Source organism: Perissodus microlepis, chromosome 6, assembly GCF_051167445.1.
Source record: "Perissodus microlepis isolate ML-2025 ecotype Zambia chromosome 6, ASM5116744v1, whole genome shotgun sequence".
NCBI classification, from domain to species: Eukaryota; Metazoa; Chordata; class Actinopteri; order Cichliformes; family Cichlidae; genus Perissodus; species Perissodus microlepis.
The window spans coordinates 14,219,984-14,237,087 of NC_140466.1; the positions used below are offsets into that span (position 1 = coordinate 14,219,984).

The following is a 17,104-nucleotide window of genomic DNA, read 5'->3' on the forward strand; positions in this document are numbered from 1 at the left end:
GCAAAAAGATAAAACGTCTCTTTCGAAAGATACAGACACATCAGTCATCTTCAGTTCCATTATTTGCAGTTCAAACTTACTTTTTATTTGCCTAAGGCTGTGCAAAAAGTCCAAAAGCCTGAGTGTGACCTCATAACAAAGTGGTTAGGCTGCATACCACATGTCAGCAAAGACTCCGTTGTTTGTTTTAAACTATTAAAGGTTTTAAATGCGACAAAATAAAAGGACTTTAAAGGTGGAAGTATTTGAAAGTAGCTTCATTAAGACTGGATTATTTAAACCATTGTTTAATCTATAAAATATCACAGCTGATGTTTAAACTGGTGTTTTCATCCAAAACTTCAAAAATGTGCATTTATAGAGTAATAAACCAGAAAAACTGTTTAATTTGAACTTTTTAACCAATATCAAAGAATATTTAATCTAAAACATTAGAGCTGGTTTATTGACTGAGAACTGGTATGAAAGCTGTTTTTGCCATAAAATTACTAAATGGATAAACTGATTTAGATTTTCTGTCACGTATGATTTTATGTTTTCATGTGGTGGTCACATTGTGTCTTTGTGATGAAAGAGATGAAATGTGACCTAAATTCACCTGCAGTTTGAAACTTTTGGAAACTTGTATGGCTCCGTGTCACCGGGCTCATTTAGTGCTGTGGGCAACAAAATAAATACAATTAAACAACCTTTTAATTCAAAATGATAACAATTTTTTACTTGATTCACTTTAATTTTCTTTCCTTTCTTTTATTGTTAACCCACCACTACATTACTTTTATTCTTTTTAAAGTCTAAGAGGCAAAGAAATTACAATTTACCAGACACACGAATAATCATCTGTAGACATGTTTCTTTTGTCCAACCGTGACACTTGTCATCTTTTCTGTAGCTTTTGTTTGTTCAGTTTAACTCTATGGCGGTAATGTGACGTTTTTCTGTATAAACCAAGTCTTCGGACATCCTCTGCCTTTTTCTGCATGTCTATGTTTGACTTTTCATCGTCAGTGGAAAACTTCTCATAAGTTTATAAGTTTTGTGTGTTGACCTTGATGTGGTGACAAAAGATTCCTTTTTCTATGATAGGGTGAACTGGAACGGCAGCTTTTACAAGCCAATCCCATCCTTGAATCTTTTGGGAATGCAAAGACTGTGAAAAATGACAACTCATCACGTTTTGTAAGTACAGAAAAATGATCAGCTAAACTGAATTGTTTTCGCCTCAGGACCACTTTTACTGATCCTGCGTTGGCACCTAGATGAGTTTTAGCAAATGTGTTTATGTCTTGTAACGGTAATTTACAAGACAAGGCCATTTATCTGGATACTGTTGCCTGCTAATCATTTAGGAGACCTTTGTTATACCGGACCTGCTGGGACTTAAGGCAGCTCTTATTCAGTTATAGAGACAAAAAGGATCAGTTGTCTCATGTGTTTCTATAGCAAATTATTTTCTGAAATTGTTTTTTTTCCTATAATTAAAATATAATTATATATTATTAGAGAAATATCAGTGACGGCCTGCATTGCTTTCTACTGGATAAAATTTAATAATCAGCCTCTCAGTCTAAGCATTACTCATGCTTTTGAAGGATTCACGCTGAGTCTTGGTACATTATTCTGCTACCATCAGTGCAGATTCTCACAGCCTCACTGTGTGTTATAAAAGAGCCATTATGTAATCGATTGAATGCCGCTCGTGTTGTTTTGTGCACTTCCTGAAAGTTATCTTGTGTTAATCTCGACAGGGGAAATTCATCCGGATCAACTTTGATGTCACTGGATACATCGTTGGGGCCAACATTGAAACCTGTATCCTGTTTTAAAACAGAAGTATTCATGTAATGGGGAATTTTAAATTCAGTTTTTTTGGAAGCAAGAATACTTTTGTTCTGTGATCTCAGTCTGGACCAAAGAAAAAGAACTGTATAAAATGTTTAACTTTTTCATGTGCTATACATATTCATTTAGTTTAGCGTGTGTTTATTTATCTCAGCGACTCCTTTTGTCAACCTTGGACACCAGATAATCCCAAAGCCTGATATGTGGCATACTGACCCACCAAACAGATCTGGTTTTCTTGACTTTCTGTGCCAGACTTACTGGAAAAATCCAGAGCTATTCGTCAAGCCAAAGATGAGCGTACCTTCCACGTTTTTTATCAGCTGCTGGCTGGAGCCGGGGAGCACCTCAAATGTGAGCAGTCCGAGTTTCAATAACTCTAAACCGTGGCTTGTTTTTGGATTGTATTTTTGTGTAACGCAACCATAGTTTATGCTATTTTACAGTACATACAGCATTAAAATTAGACACCTTATTACGCCTTATTGTTCCTAATGTTATCAGTAGCTCTGTCATGGCCTAATTTTGTGTGAAGTCCATGTGAATCATTTTGGGGTTAAATTTGTTTTGTTTTCCTGTCTTGTGACCACAGCGGACCTGCTTTTGGAAGGATTCAACAACTACCGCTTCCTGTCCAATGGTAACATCCCAATCCCAGGCCAGCAGGACAAAGACAACTTCCATGAGACCATGGAGGCCATGCACATCATGAGTTTTGGCCATGAGGAGATTCTGGGTATATTGTAACCCAATAAAATAAACATGCAATAAAACTCTCAAACTAGTTAGTTTGCCTTTGCTTGATTGGTAAAGCGATAATTTGGTTCAAGGTTTAAGTTACAGTGAAACAGCAGCTCTCTTCAGTTCTGCGACGTGAGGGTTCAGCAAATTAAAACAGTTAAAACCTGAGTTACTGCAGATTAAGCTGCACATGATTTTCCCCTCTCTTAGAAATAATCAGGAAAGAAAACATATTTTGGCCTAGAACCACTGGAAATGTTCATGTTTGCTAACATAATAAACATGTGGCTCCTTCTGTGGTATTGTACTTTTAGCTAATGGAAAAACCTTTTATTGGATTAAATGATGTATTCCTTCACATCAAATAAAAACTGACTTTAAGGTTAGTATTAATGTAATAATTCTATATAAAAAAGACAAATAAGAGGTATTTTTATGTTAAAAAATATTCATGCTGTATATTCTAACAGATACTGTATTTAACTCAAATTTGGACAGCACAATAAATTGATGAAAGTAAGTTGCCTGGTATAACAGTGAAGTGTTGGATGTGTTCAACCTGTATTCCACTGTTTAGGAATAACAGTCATTTTTCTGCTGTTTGGGTGTTATTCATTACTAGTTTTGTAGGTTATCTGAGTCTTCTTGCCCTTTTTTTTGTTAACTTTCTAAATATAGTTAATGAAGTAAAATGATGTCATACTCAAGTAATTTTGTTTTCTCTGGATTCTGATATTTGTAGCCATGTTGAAAGTGGTGTCCTCAGTCCTTCAGTTTGGCAACATCGTCTTTAAGAAGGAGAGGAACAGTGACCAAGCTTCTATGCCTGATAATACCGGTAAGTATCCCAGAATTGTGTACACACACACACACACACACACACACACACACACACACACACACACACACACACACATCTGCTCTATAACCTCAGGGGTCAGGTCACCCTCCTCCTCCTGCTGCTTTTCCTCTTCTCATATATATTTCAGCTCTTCTCCTTCACTGTGCACCTCCCTCACGGAGTGCGCCTCATCCACAGCTCAGAGGGGCCTGTGATTTATGTCTGTTCGCTCCCTGCGCCTTGTCAGCTTGCCATTAAACCACATCATTGAGAGGATTTACTCCTGATGGAAATGGGGCACAGCCTTCCAGTTCCTCCACATGTGGCACTGCATATTTGGCACTTAACAGAGCGGTACGGGGGGAGAGGATGAGTCTGATGCCAACGATCCAGCTCAGTTAGATATTTCCAAATTCAACAGCAGAAATCAGGACTGAAGCAGATGGTTTTTTTGTTGTGTTTTTTTAAATAGTCAGTTTTGGCTATCTAGAACAGATTCTGCTTTTTCTACTTTTCCACAAGCTCCAGCCACATAAAATATAACACTGTTCCAGAAACATTTCTCATGAAAACTGTAGTAAATCTTAATATTAGTCATTAAAAGAAAACAGCAAAGCTCACCTATGTTTTTTCACAGATTATATATTCTGTTTATATATCAGTTAGATGATCTAATACTCAGACAGTGCTGCTAAAGTAGTTTTGGGGAAAAACCGTGTCTCATTCGAGTAACTCTTGAAAACCAAACTTTTTTTCCTCTACGCATTTAATAATTTCTGCTTCATGTTTGATTTCTATTAGGTACGAGCCACAGTTACACAAATTAAAATACTGTGGGAAATATAGGTTGTGTATGAAAGCTTTGCGTTGGGAATTGTGGCTGCCGACTTCATGAGAAAGAGAGCGGGGAGCATATTTGGGTGAATGGATGAATGAAGTACTCTGTTATGAACTAATGCTCTCAAGCTTGGTGAGCAAGTTGCATCCACTCAGGGGGTGCCTGCTAATTAGTAAGTAAGTAATTAGCAAATAACATAAAAAAGCAGTGCTACAGTGTTACATACTATTATAGATAGCCGCACAGCTAGCCAGATTACTTTTCATCTAATTCGAGAAAAAGGCTGTAAAAGTCACTGACACCACAAACACGGCGCACAGGTTCAGCTGGTGACACAGCTTAGCAGAGTCACTCACATTAGTCATGATCCTAATGACCTGAAACTTTTAGCCTTTAATAGAGTTTCACCAGGTTATCTATAAAAACAATATCATTCATTAGCAACAGAGAACAAAACTGCAGTTTTCCTGAATCACCCAAGTCTATCCACACAGATCAGATATCCTGTCGGTGAAAATGCTCGAATTTACAGCAGAAAGAAACACGTTTAGATGGCAAACAGTCTGAGTTGCACCTTTCTACTAAGTGTGTTTTCTACCATGATTCTGATTCACCCAATCACACGTTCATAAAGTGCTTTTTATCAATAGCCAAGCACTTTACTTAACATTCACACAGTTAAACTCCACTGACCTTCTGATTGGCAGATGACCCACTTTTAACACCTGAGCCACAGCAAAGAACCTAGAGCCTGATACTATAAATGGTTCCTACACATTAAGTAATTTCTGCTTTCTGTTTTATATCGTGAACTGTAGGTGCATGCAGGTTGAAATCCACTGTAGGACAGATTTTCTTCTGATGTAAATGAAGTTGTGTTGCTCTCCAGCTGCTCAGAAGCTCTGCCATCTGCTGGGGATGAATGTAATGGAGTTTACCAGAGCCATCCTGACTCCCAGGATCAAAGTGGGGAGAGACTACGTCCAGAAAGCTCAGACTAAAGAGCAGGTCAGTTTGCTTTGTTTTGGGGGTTTTTCTATTGACTAATGTAATGTGTTTCCTCTTTTGTTCTTGAGATCTTTGGTAACAGATTAACTGTATATTGATTGTTTAACTAAAAAATGCATTTGTGCTTTTTCTGCTAGATAGCTGCATAATACAGCTGTCTTGTTAGACGAGTTAAGGGGGCATCCAGAGTTCATGCGGTTAAAATTCTGCTTCAGGTCGTGTGTACAAAGTGTTAGATGAACTGTACCTGGGCCTTTTCCAAATCATTGTTACAACAGCTTCCTCAGTCTGTGTGGGTCCTCGTCCTAACCCCTTGTGAAGCATAATTTCGGGCTGCTTCTGCATACTGAAAGTTGTAAAATTTGTAACTTATGTTCCTTATGCGCAACCCCAGGGCTCTCTCGCTGTGAGGCATTGGTGAAAGCACTAAGCCAGGGAAATCAAAATAACGAAAGCTTATAGTCAAAACAGTCTAAAAAAATAAAAGCATAAAGAATGTTATTTTGAACTTTTCTACATTCATTTGTTAAATGAAGCATTGGAAATTTAAAGTGCTGTAGTCCTGCAGACTGATACAGATCCAGCTGTCATCCGAGCATTTCGGATAAAAAGTCTCAGAAAGAAAACGTGAGTGCAACTAGAAGTGTGTTTGTAGAATTCATTTAGTTTCAGCCCACACACACTTATGTCTTTTTTGTTGTTGTTGTTGTTCCCGTGCCACATTCAGCTCTTTTTTCTGTTCATTGTTTTGTCACGGTCTTCTTTTCTCACACTTTCTCTCTGCAGGCGGACTTTGCTGTCGAGGCCCTGGCTAAAGCTACGTATGAGCGTCTGTTCCGCTGGCTTGTCCATCGCATTAATAAAGCCCTGGACCGAACCAAACGGCAGGGTGCCTCCTTCATCGGTATCCTGGACATTGCTGGTTTTGAGATCTTCCAGGTATGAATTTAAATTTTTTAGTTCTTTAATGACAAAGTTTATCTATTTATTTTTATTTGCCACGTGGTTAGTGGTTGTCAGGTTGTGTCATTGGTAATTATTTCCAGTGATGATGATGTTCTTGCTTGTGTCGATCTTCTTCTCGTTCAGCTGAACTCGTTTGAGCAGCTCTGCATCAACTACACCAACGAGAAGCTGCAGCAGCTCTTCAACCACACCATGTTCATCCTGGAGCAGGAGGAGTACCAGAGGGAGGGCATCGAGTGGAGCTTCATCGACTTCGGCCTCGACCTGCAGCCCTGCATCGACCTCATCGAGAGACCGGTCAGTTCCATTATTAGCTTTTGTCAATTAGATTCATTCTCCTTAGAACTGAAGTTGGAGAATGTTTTAACTTTAATCTTTCTTTACTTATTTAGCAACTAAATTATAATACTTAATATTTCCTTTTAGTCATGCACTGCTTTATTCTATTTAACAAATGTCCTTTTTATTCCTGTTAATGCCTAATAAAGAAATAAAGCTTGAAGTCTAAGTCAGAAGAATAGTGGTCTTTTTTTCTGGACAAAAAAAATATATATATATTTTGGGGGGGGGTTGCTTTCGGGATTAAAGAGTTTTTTTTTCTGCCACAAACCACAAATTTCTAAACATAACAAAAGCCAAAAATCACATCTTCTGACAGCATGGGGGGGGGGGGGGGGGGGGGTAATAATTCACGTAGTTGTCCTGGTGTGATATCATAAAGATATCATGAAGAATATCACACCAGGAAAAAAATGGCTCAGAGTTCAAGCAGTGCGAGACACGTGTTTCTGTTTTGAAAACGAAATGAGATCCGTTGTCTTTGTGTGTCGATGCTATATTCCTGTCCACCCTCTCTGCAGTCTTAACGTCCTGTCCTGTGTTATGACTCCTCCAGGCGAACCCTCCAGGCGTGTTGGCTCTGCTGGATGAGGAGTGCTGGTTCCCTAAAGCCACAGACAAGACATTTGTAGACAAGCTGATCCAGGAGCAGGGCACGCACACCAAGTTTCAGAAGCCCCGGCAGCTCAAAGATAAGGCCGACTTCTGCATCATCCACTACGCCGGCAGGGTATGCTTGTGTTTTTTGTGGGGTTTTTTATGTTTTTTTATCTCTATAAAAATCAGCCGGTTCCTGTTGCTGCCTCCCTGACTGTTCAGGATGTTTGATGCTTGTTTTTAGGCCATGATAAGCTAGCGCTTTTAAAAAGAATCCCTCAGTTCAGCCACACAGGTGAGAAAGTAATCAGAGTGACAGTCACAGCTGCTACAGCTGATATCATCACACTTATGCTTCAGTTTACCATAATCCTCTTTTCTGAATCCCTCTTTCATCCCTGAAAAGTCGCTGACAGTCAGAGGTCACATAAAACGCTGACACATACTTCTCCTTTGGGGGGATTTCAGGGAAACACTGAAACAGCTTGATTTATATTTCATCGTGAGGGAGTGGGTTTGGATAGTCTGTGCTGTTACGCAACAGAGCGCAGCATTTGTCTCGTAGGGAGACCCACAGAGTAGCACATCTGCTTATCATTGTGCGGACTGTGTTGTTTCACGCCTCAATATTTCAAAAACTGAAAGATTCCAGCTGTAGGAACGTCTGCCGTGGAGAAAAATCTGCAGCACAACGAAGCCAAACGCTGCAAATGTTGTTAACACAGGTGTGCACAGAGAAAAATGATCTCATTCAGAGCAGTGTGGAAATGTTGCTTGATTTATACACTTCTACAATCAGAAAAGATGAAAAGTCTTGTATGTGTTTGGTTTTTAGGGAACATGTGATTCAAGCAGTGACAGATGATGCACAAACTATGAAATGGAGAATTTTTTGCTAACATCAGACATATTTTGGTATTTATGTGTTGCTCTTTATTGAACAGCATCTTTGTTAGCTTCAAACTGCACAGATGGGAAATTAACATTTTTATAGTTTTTGCTTTCAAGCATGAAATATTCTGACTTACAGGTCTTTAAAAGTGAATGGATCCTAAATAAATGGGGAGTTTATTATACAATTAATGACCAGCAAACATTTTCACGTTGAATTACCATCTTGACGTCTAGTCTGGGTTGTAATATATCTCCGAAATAAAAGTTGTGCCGACCTTGGAGACATAAAAAAATAATATTGTTGCTTGTTGAGCGTCACTTGGATGTTCAAGTTGGATTTTCCAGCTACGAAAAAGCTTGTGTTGGAAGAAAAACCTCTGTACTGAAGAATAGTAGTAGTTGTCTTTTATCGACTACAACAAAAAAACACAAAATATTCTCAAGAGAAGAGTAAGAAAGTTAAAGAAAATGTACCATGAAAGGTAAACTTGAACTGTTCACCTCTCGCTCTGGAGTCCGATTCTCATCCAACTGCGCTAAATGATCCTGATACAGAGTTTATAAAGCTGCAGGAGGTAGAGAGGCCTGTCCCATGAGGTCCGTGCTTCTCCAGTCTAAATGTTTGGGCAAGATACTATCACTGCGTGCATGAAAGCACCTACATAGCTCTTTAAGTTGGTAAAATAAAGCACTGTGAATGTGGCGTGTAAGTTTTTTAGAATAAAAAACACCTTATAGGTCATAGTGACAGTTAAATTCACCATGAAGTTCACAATGATTGAGACAGAATTTACACATAGATATACGTTAATGGGCTTTCAAATGTTAAAAATGTAATAGATTACATTTTGGTTAACCATATCATTTATGTATACCTGTCAGTGATGATCATTCAGAAATGATAAAATCTTTTCTGTTAGAAAGATACAAATAAATAAGATAAAGTTAACAAAATAAACTTTATTTATCCCAAAGGTGGGTAATTAGTGTCTGAGCAGCCAAATATTTTAAACTTTGAAATAAAGTCGTTTTTTTTCTTCATTATAAATTTGTTTATTTTTGGGTGGCTTTTTGTTATTTTTCAATTATAATATACAAAAGAAATGAAGCAGAATGTCAATAAAGCAAGACAAACAGACAATATCAGAAAGATGGAACAATACTGTGCGAATGAGCGCACTTACATATACAATGAGTAACACCTAACAAATAACTGCAGGTATTGTGACACAATAGAGGAAAGATTTCCTGGATCTGTGACTCTGCACAGACACTCGATCAGTCCACGCTCACCTGTCTCATCCTTAATCAGCTCACTGAGCTCGTCCATATTGTGCAAACACCGGCCGTTCCCCGTGATAACCAGCTGTGAAACTCTGTCACTTCCACCGTGGTTTCATTGGCATCAATATGTTTTGTAAAACAAAACAGCCATTTCACATCAGGATAAAGCTAGGAACATGAGAGCTTTTGCAACAGGTCACCACTCATCATACGGCCTGGAAAAAGTGATATTTTTATTTTATTTTTTTTCTTTCTGTTTTTAATATGAGTTAATGTTAAAAACCAAAATGTCTTATAGATAATAGTGCGTTTTTCTGAGCTATACCTCTATTTACTCTTACAGGTGGACTACAAGGCAGATGAGTGGCTAATGAAGAACATGGACCCTCTGAATGACAACGTGGCGACACTTCTCCATCAGTCAACTGACAAGTTTGTGGCTGAACTGTGGAAGGATGGTAACGTACCAGCTACTTATCTCTGAACGCTTAAGTCAGCTGTAACAACTACAACCAACTGGTTCTATTAATACTTCCTGTAGTTCATTATGTTTGTACCTGTTTGCTTTTCTACATCTACATGTCTGTCATGGAAGCCTACTAACAGCAGCAGCTGTCTGCCTCGTTTACCCTTTTCTAAGAGCGCCCCATCCTTGTCTCTCTCTTTCTGTGTTGTAGAGATTCAGACCATTCAAAGGGCCTCATTCTATGACAGTGTCACTAGTCTGGATGAGCCGGCAGGTGAATGACTGGGTCGTGCTGGGCCAGAATCATAGTTGAAAGTGACCTGTTGGTACATTTCCGCCCAGATCTGGCTCTGTGCTTCATGCTTCAGCCAATGCTGTCTGTCATAGCTGCAGTGGCTCCCATCTGCTTCCAGGCTGCATGGCTCCCTTGTCTCAGCCAAAAGCAGTAGTGCCCAGTTCCTAAATAAGCTAGAGTAGAATATAGTCATTGTCTCTCTTTAGTCGAACCAGTGTGCTTTAATTTGTTTCGGTGTGTTAGTGGGCTGACATGGGGTCTTGTGATCTTTGTATGTCCAGCTGCCCTGAAGCAAGCAACAGGAATCTAGTGCAGCTGTGTCTGAGTCTGATTGCTGTTTATTCTTCCCTTTGTCCCCCATCAGTGATGTGAAACATCCACGAGCAAATGAAGGATTTGAAACTCTACTGAAGAATATTTAATAACATTATTTTCCCGCCTTCCTCCTGTCCCTAGACACAGTGGCAGAGAATTAAAACCAGATGTGGAATTTTGCTTTGGCTCTGAGCTCACATATCACTGTGGAGGGTCCAGAAAGCAGGTCGTGTATCACCTCGGTTAAACTCAGGAGTCTGTGATTGTAATTATGATTTAACTGCGGGGGCATTAATAAATAGTGATGGGGGGAAAATATCAATCACAGCATATTGTATCCCTCCCTCTTGCAGTGTGATTATTAAAACTTACAGGCACTCTAAACTCGTTCCCCCTCCAGCCTGACTTATTTACTGAATAAACTGAAATGACACATTACTGAATAATATTACTGAATAATAATGATAGACAAAGGTATCTGTATAGAATAAGTAATACTTGCTTTTTGTTACTTTTCCAGTTTTTAAGATATAAGTTGTTATAAATGTGTTTCTTCTTGTTACATTTTGTAATGTAGTATGGTGAGCTACTTATGACACACCCCTTTTTATAAGTGACATATGGGTCAGTCCACTTGCTCCCACCTGATAGACTTTTCCAGTACTGTACCAAACAAATCAGCTGACTCTAAGGAGGTCACCTGTTATATGAGATGACCCAGAGTCTGTGTTTAATCAGGTGTTAAGACTTACAGGTTTTAGGTTTTGTCAGTGAAGCTTGTGTAAAGTTGTCTGTTGGAATTACTGTTGATCACATCCTGAGGTCCATCATAACAGGCAGAGGCAGGGATGTCTCACTGCTAACATGAGTCTGAGTCTGTTTAACAGCTGCTTTCAGGTTTAGTTCAAAGCAGTATTTCCTGTTATACTGGAGGTTTTTTAAGCACAGCAGGCCATTAAATGATAATATACAAGAGGATACTGGTGATGAAGGGTTTAGTTTGTTTTGTTTGTTTGTTTCTTGAGGTCATTCAAAAGCAGAACGTGATGGTCAAAATACATCATGTTCAAGTTGTGGGTCTTAAATGAAGTTCAGACTCACAATAACGTGTCATAAAGTTACCTCAGCTGCTCAAACTCACAAGCAAGTAGATCTCTCAAGTACAGGTCGTCCCACTGCCGTGGCCCTAACCTCCGAAAAGTTATTGTTTTTTCTTCAAACCTTGATTTTTTTTACCCACAATCAAAAGCGCTTCATCTTAAGAAAAAATCACTCAAAAGTGCTGATGTTTATACTTATAGGTATGTTCCTTCACAAGAGCAACTCACACTGTAGTTTATTTTAAGAACGCATACACCATCCTGCTCTCAGAAATACCTAATAGAGAACCAAATCCACCACAAAATACACAGAAAACTGAAAACTATATTAATCCAGCTGTTTTGGATCTAGCTGTTCCCTCTGTTTCCCACACATATATTTTACTGAGGCAGGCCACTCTAATATATTTTCCCATCCCACTATAAAAACAGACAAATTTTAGCATTTTTTGTTTCTATTTTTTCATCATCTAAGAAAATAACACCATCCATGATCAGTTTACTGACTGACAACCCCTTTGCTCTTATTTAGAAGGTTAAGTCACTGCTCACCAGCTACCCGTGGCGTTTCCCATCTCGTGTTTCCCATAACGACTCGCTTGTTGGCAAAGTTGTTGTTGTTTATGTTGTTGTTGGTGTCTTCAAAATCATTTGGCAAGAGGATCTCTTAAAGAAGCGAGTGATTATTACTGTTCAGTTATTTATTAATGTAACAGGTGTAGTTCTCTCTTATTTTGCTAATCATGGTTAACCCTGAGTTAACACTGAGTGATGCTTTTTAAAAGAAGTTATCAAAAAGTATATGCACTGTTTGCTGTCTTATAGTTACAAAACTTTCTTATTATAACTTTAATGTTATTATCTTAGCAGTATGAAAGTGCAGGGTTTTTTTTTTTAATCAAAGGCACTGAAATATTGAAAAGCATGAATTTAGCCGCCATCAAACACCCACAGAAAGGTTCCTCTCACCACGGAGTCGTGTGTGTACAGTGTTTAAACTAAGAAACAGTTTGGCTAAATGTTTCATCTCCACCTGCAGAAACAAGCGATACTTTTAGACTCTTGACTGCTGCTTTGGTAGACTGCCTTCATTTGATAGTTTTCATTCATCTGCACTTGGTCATGTAGCCACATTATGCCACCGTGCTGCTACCACTTGTTCCTGCGGTGACCATCTCAGAAATACACAGACTCACAATAATATGTTCCCGTCACCCCTCCAGTCGACCGCATCGTGGGCCTGGACCAGGTGGCAGGAATGAACGAGACAGCGTTTGGTGCCACCTACAAAACGAAAAAGGGCATGTTTCGTACAGTGGGACAGCTCTACAAAGAGTCACTCACTAAGCTTATGGCCACACTGAGGAACACCAACCCCAACTTTGTCCGCTGCATCATCCCCAACCACGAAAAAAGAGTAAATACTTTTACTATCTAACTTAAGTGGAAAGTCTGGGACTCCTTTAAAAAATAAAATATGGTAAAGTTTCTGTTTCTGTATTTAAGAGTGTATCATTTCCTCCTTCAGGCTGGGAAACTTGAGCCTCACCTGGTTCTGGACCAGCTCAGGTGTAACGGAGTCTTGGAGGGGATTCGTATCTGCAGACAGGGCTTCCCCAACCGCATCGTCTTCCAGGAGTTTAGACAGCGGTGAGAAACATCGCCACTTTTTTTAACTCCCCAAAGTTGATTCTGTTCATCTGGACGTAGCGTTTTCATTTGGAGAAACGTTTCATCACTCATCCAAGTGACTTCTTCAGCCTCAGCTAACGGCAGGTTTCCCCAGTCTGCACAATGACTGAAACTAGTCCACTGAATGAACAATGGGCTGTGAGGTCAGTTCCTTGATCATTATTATGCAAATTGCCATGACCATTGATCAACAACCACTGATCAACAACCATTGATCAAAGACCAATGGCCCTGAGAACCATTCACAGAGAGGTGGGGAACGGCTGCAATCACAGCACGAAAAACGCTACGTCCAGATGAACAGAATCAACCTTTTGTGATTTACTTACCTGGATGATTGAGCATCCAAGTAAACAAATTTTTAACTCTTTCTTTTTTCTTTTCAAGAAGAAAACTCACTTATTCACACTTTGTTCTCTTTGCACACAGATATGAAATCCTTACACCCAACGCTATCCCCAAGGGTTTCATGGATGGGAAACAAGCCTGTGAGAGAATGGTAATGCTATCTTTCCTGATCCTGTGATGGTTGTTGGATATATACACCACTGCTGATAGGAGAACACTTCTGACACATCCAAAAACAAAGTGAAACAGACTTCAAGGCTCAGTCCACACTGATTCAAGGAAACTTTACATTTAACCCATAAACAGAAGCAAAAACATTTACAGGTTTGAATATGCCCAGGACGAGCACTGACTGGACAGTCAACCTGGAGGGGCTGTTATGGGGTGTCAAAATGTTAATTTGTCTTTTTAAATGTTTTCTAAACTTGACTAGACAAGAGTTCTCATTAATACAACAGCTTTAAGTCTTAAACAAAAGAAATCAGCCCACATACCTAAAACACATATGAATAGAGTTCCTGGGTCCAGAACGATTTCTGGATCTGAAAATTTGTGACATTTTCTTGGAAGCCATCGAACTACCAGTTTTCATTTTACCCCTCAAGGCTGATGGGGTATTGGGTGACATGGACAGTTTGTGAATGCAATAACTCAAGAAGGACGTCATCTAGGATCTCCAACCTGATACCATATGTGCGTCTACCAAAATGCTGAGGGGTAGCACAGTATTTTGTTTATTTTTATATGCATTTGTGTAGATGTCGCCTGAAATGTCCAACCTGGCCTCATCTTGCAATGGTAAAGAATCCTTCCAAAAAAATTCCTTCATCTAGATCTGGATTGACACTAAGAGTTAGTCAGGCCTGACCTACGCTAAAAGTTTGTAACTTTTTCTTTGATCTTGCTAAAAAAGAGTCTGAACAAATCTATTAATCTCTGTGGTAGAGGTTGTTTAAGCCCATGCAGTTTATTCATCTACAACGTACTGTGTTCCTTTTATAGATCCAAGCCCTGGAGCTGGACCCCAACCTGTTCCGGATTGGTCAAAGTAAGATCTTCTTCAGAACTGGTGTTCTGGCTCATCTGGAGGAGGAGCGAGACCTGAAGATCACCGACATAATCATCTACTTCCAGTCCGTGTGCCGTGGATACTTAGCCCGCAAGTGAGTCTTTATATCGCTGTATGTGCTGCTACATATGGGTTATTCCCATATAATAGTTTACATCCTACAGTCTACAATACTCGGTAGTTTGCGCCCCCCTTCCTTTCCTGTACTCTCTGGCTGACCTCCTTGTAGTATTGCTAGTAAGTCACCTGTCACATGCTTAATCAATCAGAGCCTCTAGCGGCTTCTTGTACCCCAGTGTTTTTACGACTCCCTGGAGAGCCTATATTTTTGAGTTTCTGTGGTGAGAACAAATGTAAAGGTTTGATACCCAGAGTGCACTTTGGGATGGAGATCCAGCTGCTCAAACCAGCCCCTGTGGTGGTCTGAGACAACTGGTTCAGCAAGTGTAAATGTATCTGTACCATGTTTTATTAAGCCCGGGGTATTCAACATATTAAGAAAATCAAATAGAAGTGATGTGCAGGTCATCATTTTTATTGAAGGAGCATCACTATCATTATTCTGTTATCATTCATGTCTAAAATACAATGATGAAATGCGCAGCTGGAAAATGAGACCATTTTAATTAGGTAACTCTTGGTAATAGATCTGGAAAGCTTTTCCACTTTAGGGAGTGTTACAGCGAGTAAATGCTCCGAAATAAGGAAGGGAGAATGGAAGCTCACCGGGAATGGAAGAACTGTGAAAAAAAATCCAAAACTTCAAAGATCAGAAGATACAACATGAGAGGCACACACAGTGGCTGCAGTGGACACTGTTCACTGTTCTTAACATTTCGCTCTTCTCCGCGGCTGGCTGACGGCCCAACAACAGCACAAACAAGAGTGGCCCACAGGCCGGTTGTAACACATACTTTGTACACTCCCTCTCTGCAGATGGGACATCCCCGAAGTGCCAGTGGAGAGCAAACATGCCACCATTGCTGAAACATAAAATTCTGCTTTAGGCTGCAGGGGGCTCCAAAAACGCACCATGCACTGCTCAGCACAAAGTTGCACTCTTAACCACATACGTGCACTTACGGTCTTGTTTTTTTAACCGGAAAGGTGGTGATATGTCAGTGCACCCTAACATACAAATTATTATTTTAAAAAAGTGTTCAATTGATGTCGCTCGGCTATAGTGCAACAAAAACAAAAAAGCTCAGATATTGATCTCTCATTTTGTTCTCTTAGAGCCTTCGCTAAGAAGCAGCAGCAGCTGAGTGCCCTGAAGGTCCTGCAGAGGAACTGTGCTGCTTATTTGAAGCTGCGACACTGGCAGTGGTGGAGACTCTTCACCAAGGTGAGAACCACGACACCAACCTCTGACAGCAAAAGATGGCTCTTATATCGCTCGTATCAGCCCTCCAACTCTGCTAAAGCCCTAAGGCCCTACTTTTTCAGAAATCAGTGTTTAGATTTCTCTGGCAGAATTTCTTAATCCAAACAGTCTGTCAGTCTGTTTGATATAACTCATCTTGGTCCTAATCATGTTAATCCATTAATTACATTAGAGGGAATAATTACATATGGCAGGAAAGTGCTGATAATAAGAAAAATGCTACTTGCTGTAGTAAAACTACTGGCTTTCTACCATTAACCGGCCAGTATGACCGTGAAAAATTTTTTTTTATTCATTCTGTTTAGTATTTACACTGTCTAATTTTGTTCCTCTCTCACTCAGGTGAAGCCACTGCTGCAGGTTACCAGGCAGGAGGAGGAGCTGCAAGCCAAAGACGAGGAGCTGGTAAAAGTGAAGGAGAGGCAACTCAAGGTGGAAAATGAGCTGGTGGAGATGGAGAGGAAACACCAGCAGGTAAAAACATCTCAACTTATAAGTAAATCTTTCTCCTGAATTATAATTTATTAAAATCTATTGCTAACGGCTTCAGGGAAATTGCACGTTCATAGTTTTTGGAAGGACTTGTAGCCGTGAAGGTGGTACACATTTTCTGAACTGTTTCTTCTCTCCAGCTCCTCGAGGAGAAGAATATTTTAGCAGAGCAGCTCCACGCGGAGACGGAGCTGTTCGCCGAGGCTGAAGAGATGAGAGTTCGTCTCCTCTCCAGGAAGCAAGAGCTGGAGGAGATCCTTCACGACCTGGAGTCCAGGGTGGAGGAGGAGGAGGAGAGGAACCAGAGCCTGCAGAATGAGAAGAAGAAGATGCAGTCGCACATCCAGGTTTCCGTCATCTCCTCTTTATATAGTTTGAAACACAACCTTCTCTCATTTTTCTATTTGATGCTTCAACATCCAGCTAAGCGTTTACACTGTAACAATGGTGGATGCTCATTAAGTTTCAAATACTGAGGTCGGCATACCCATCATCTGTTTGTGAAAGATGATTTTTTTCATTTGAATATTAAATGATCCTAAAGACACTTTTGTCTTTATTTTTTAACCTTTGATTATTTTAAATGAGATATC

General features: G+C 39.7%; 1 protein-coding gene across 7 annotated transcripts in view; it reads left to right on the forward strand.

The window, feature by feature from the left end:
- Positions 1–17,104, forward strand: part of LOC146385290 (myosin-10-like) — a 64,117-nt gene that overhangs the window by 32,711 nt on the left and 14,302 nt on the right. For 4 of the 7 annotated variants that reach the window (XM_084930935.1, XM_084930937.1, XM_084930936.1 and 1 more), the window contains 18 exons: positions 1,087–1,179; positions 1,749–1,812; positions 2,098–2,196; positions 2,435–2,578; positions 3,326–3,421; positions 5,152–5,270; positions 6,057–6,209; positions 6,360–6,533; positions 7,132–7,305; positions 9,694–9,808; positions 10,028–10,090; positions 12,750–12,943; positions 13,055–13,176; positions 13,648–13,717; positions 14,569–14,729; positions 15,872–15,980; positions 16,362–16,493; positions 16,652–16,858. In XM_084930935.1, the coding sequence (XP_084787061.1) occupies positions 1,087–1,179; positions 1,749–1,812; positions 2,098–2,196; positions 2,435–2,578; positions 3,326–3,421; positions 5,152–5,270; positions 6,057–6,209; positions 6,360–6,533; positions 7,132–7,305; positions 9,694–9,808; positions 10,028–10,090; positions 12,750–12,943; positions 13,055–13,176; positions 13,648–13,717; positions 14,569–14,729; positions 15,872–15,980; positions 16,362–16,493; positions 16,652–16,858 (2,289 nt within the window). The remainder of the gene's footprint in view (positions 1–1,086; positions 1,180–1,748; positions 1,813–2,097; positions 2,197–2,434; positions 2,579–3,325; positions 3,422–5,151; positions 5,271–6,056; positions 6,210–6,359; positions 6,534–7,131; positions 7,306–9,693; positions 9,809–10,027; positions 10,091–12,749; positions 12,944–13,054; positions 13,177–13,647; positions 13,718–14,568; positions 14,730–15,871; positions 15,981–16,361; positions 16,494–16,651; positions 16,859–17,104) is intronic. The other 3 variants (XM_084930939.1, XM_084930940.1, XM_084930941.1) reach the window with 1 other exon arrangement.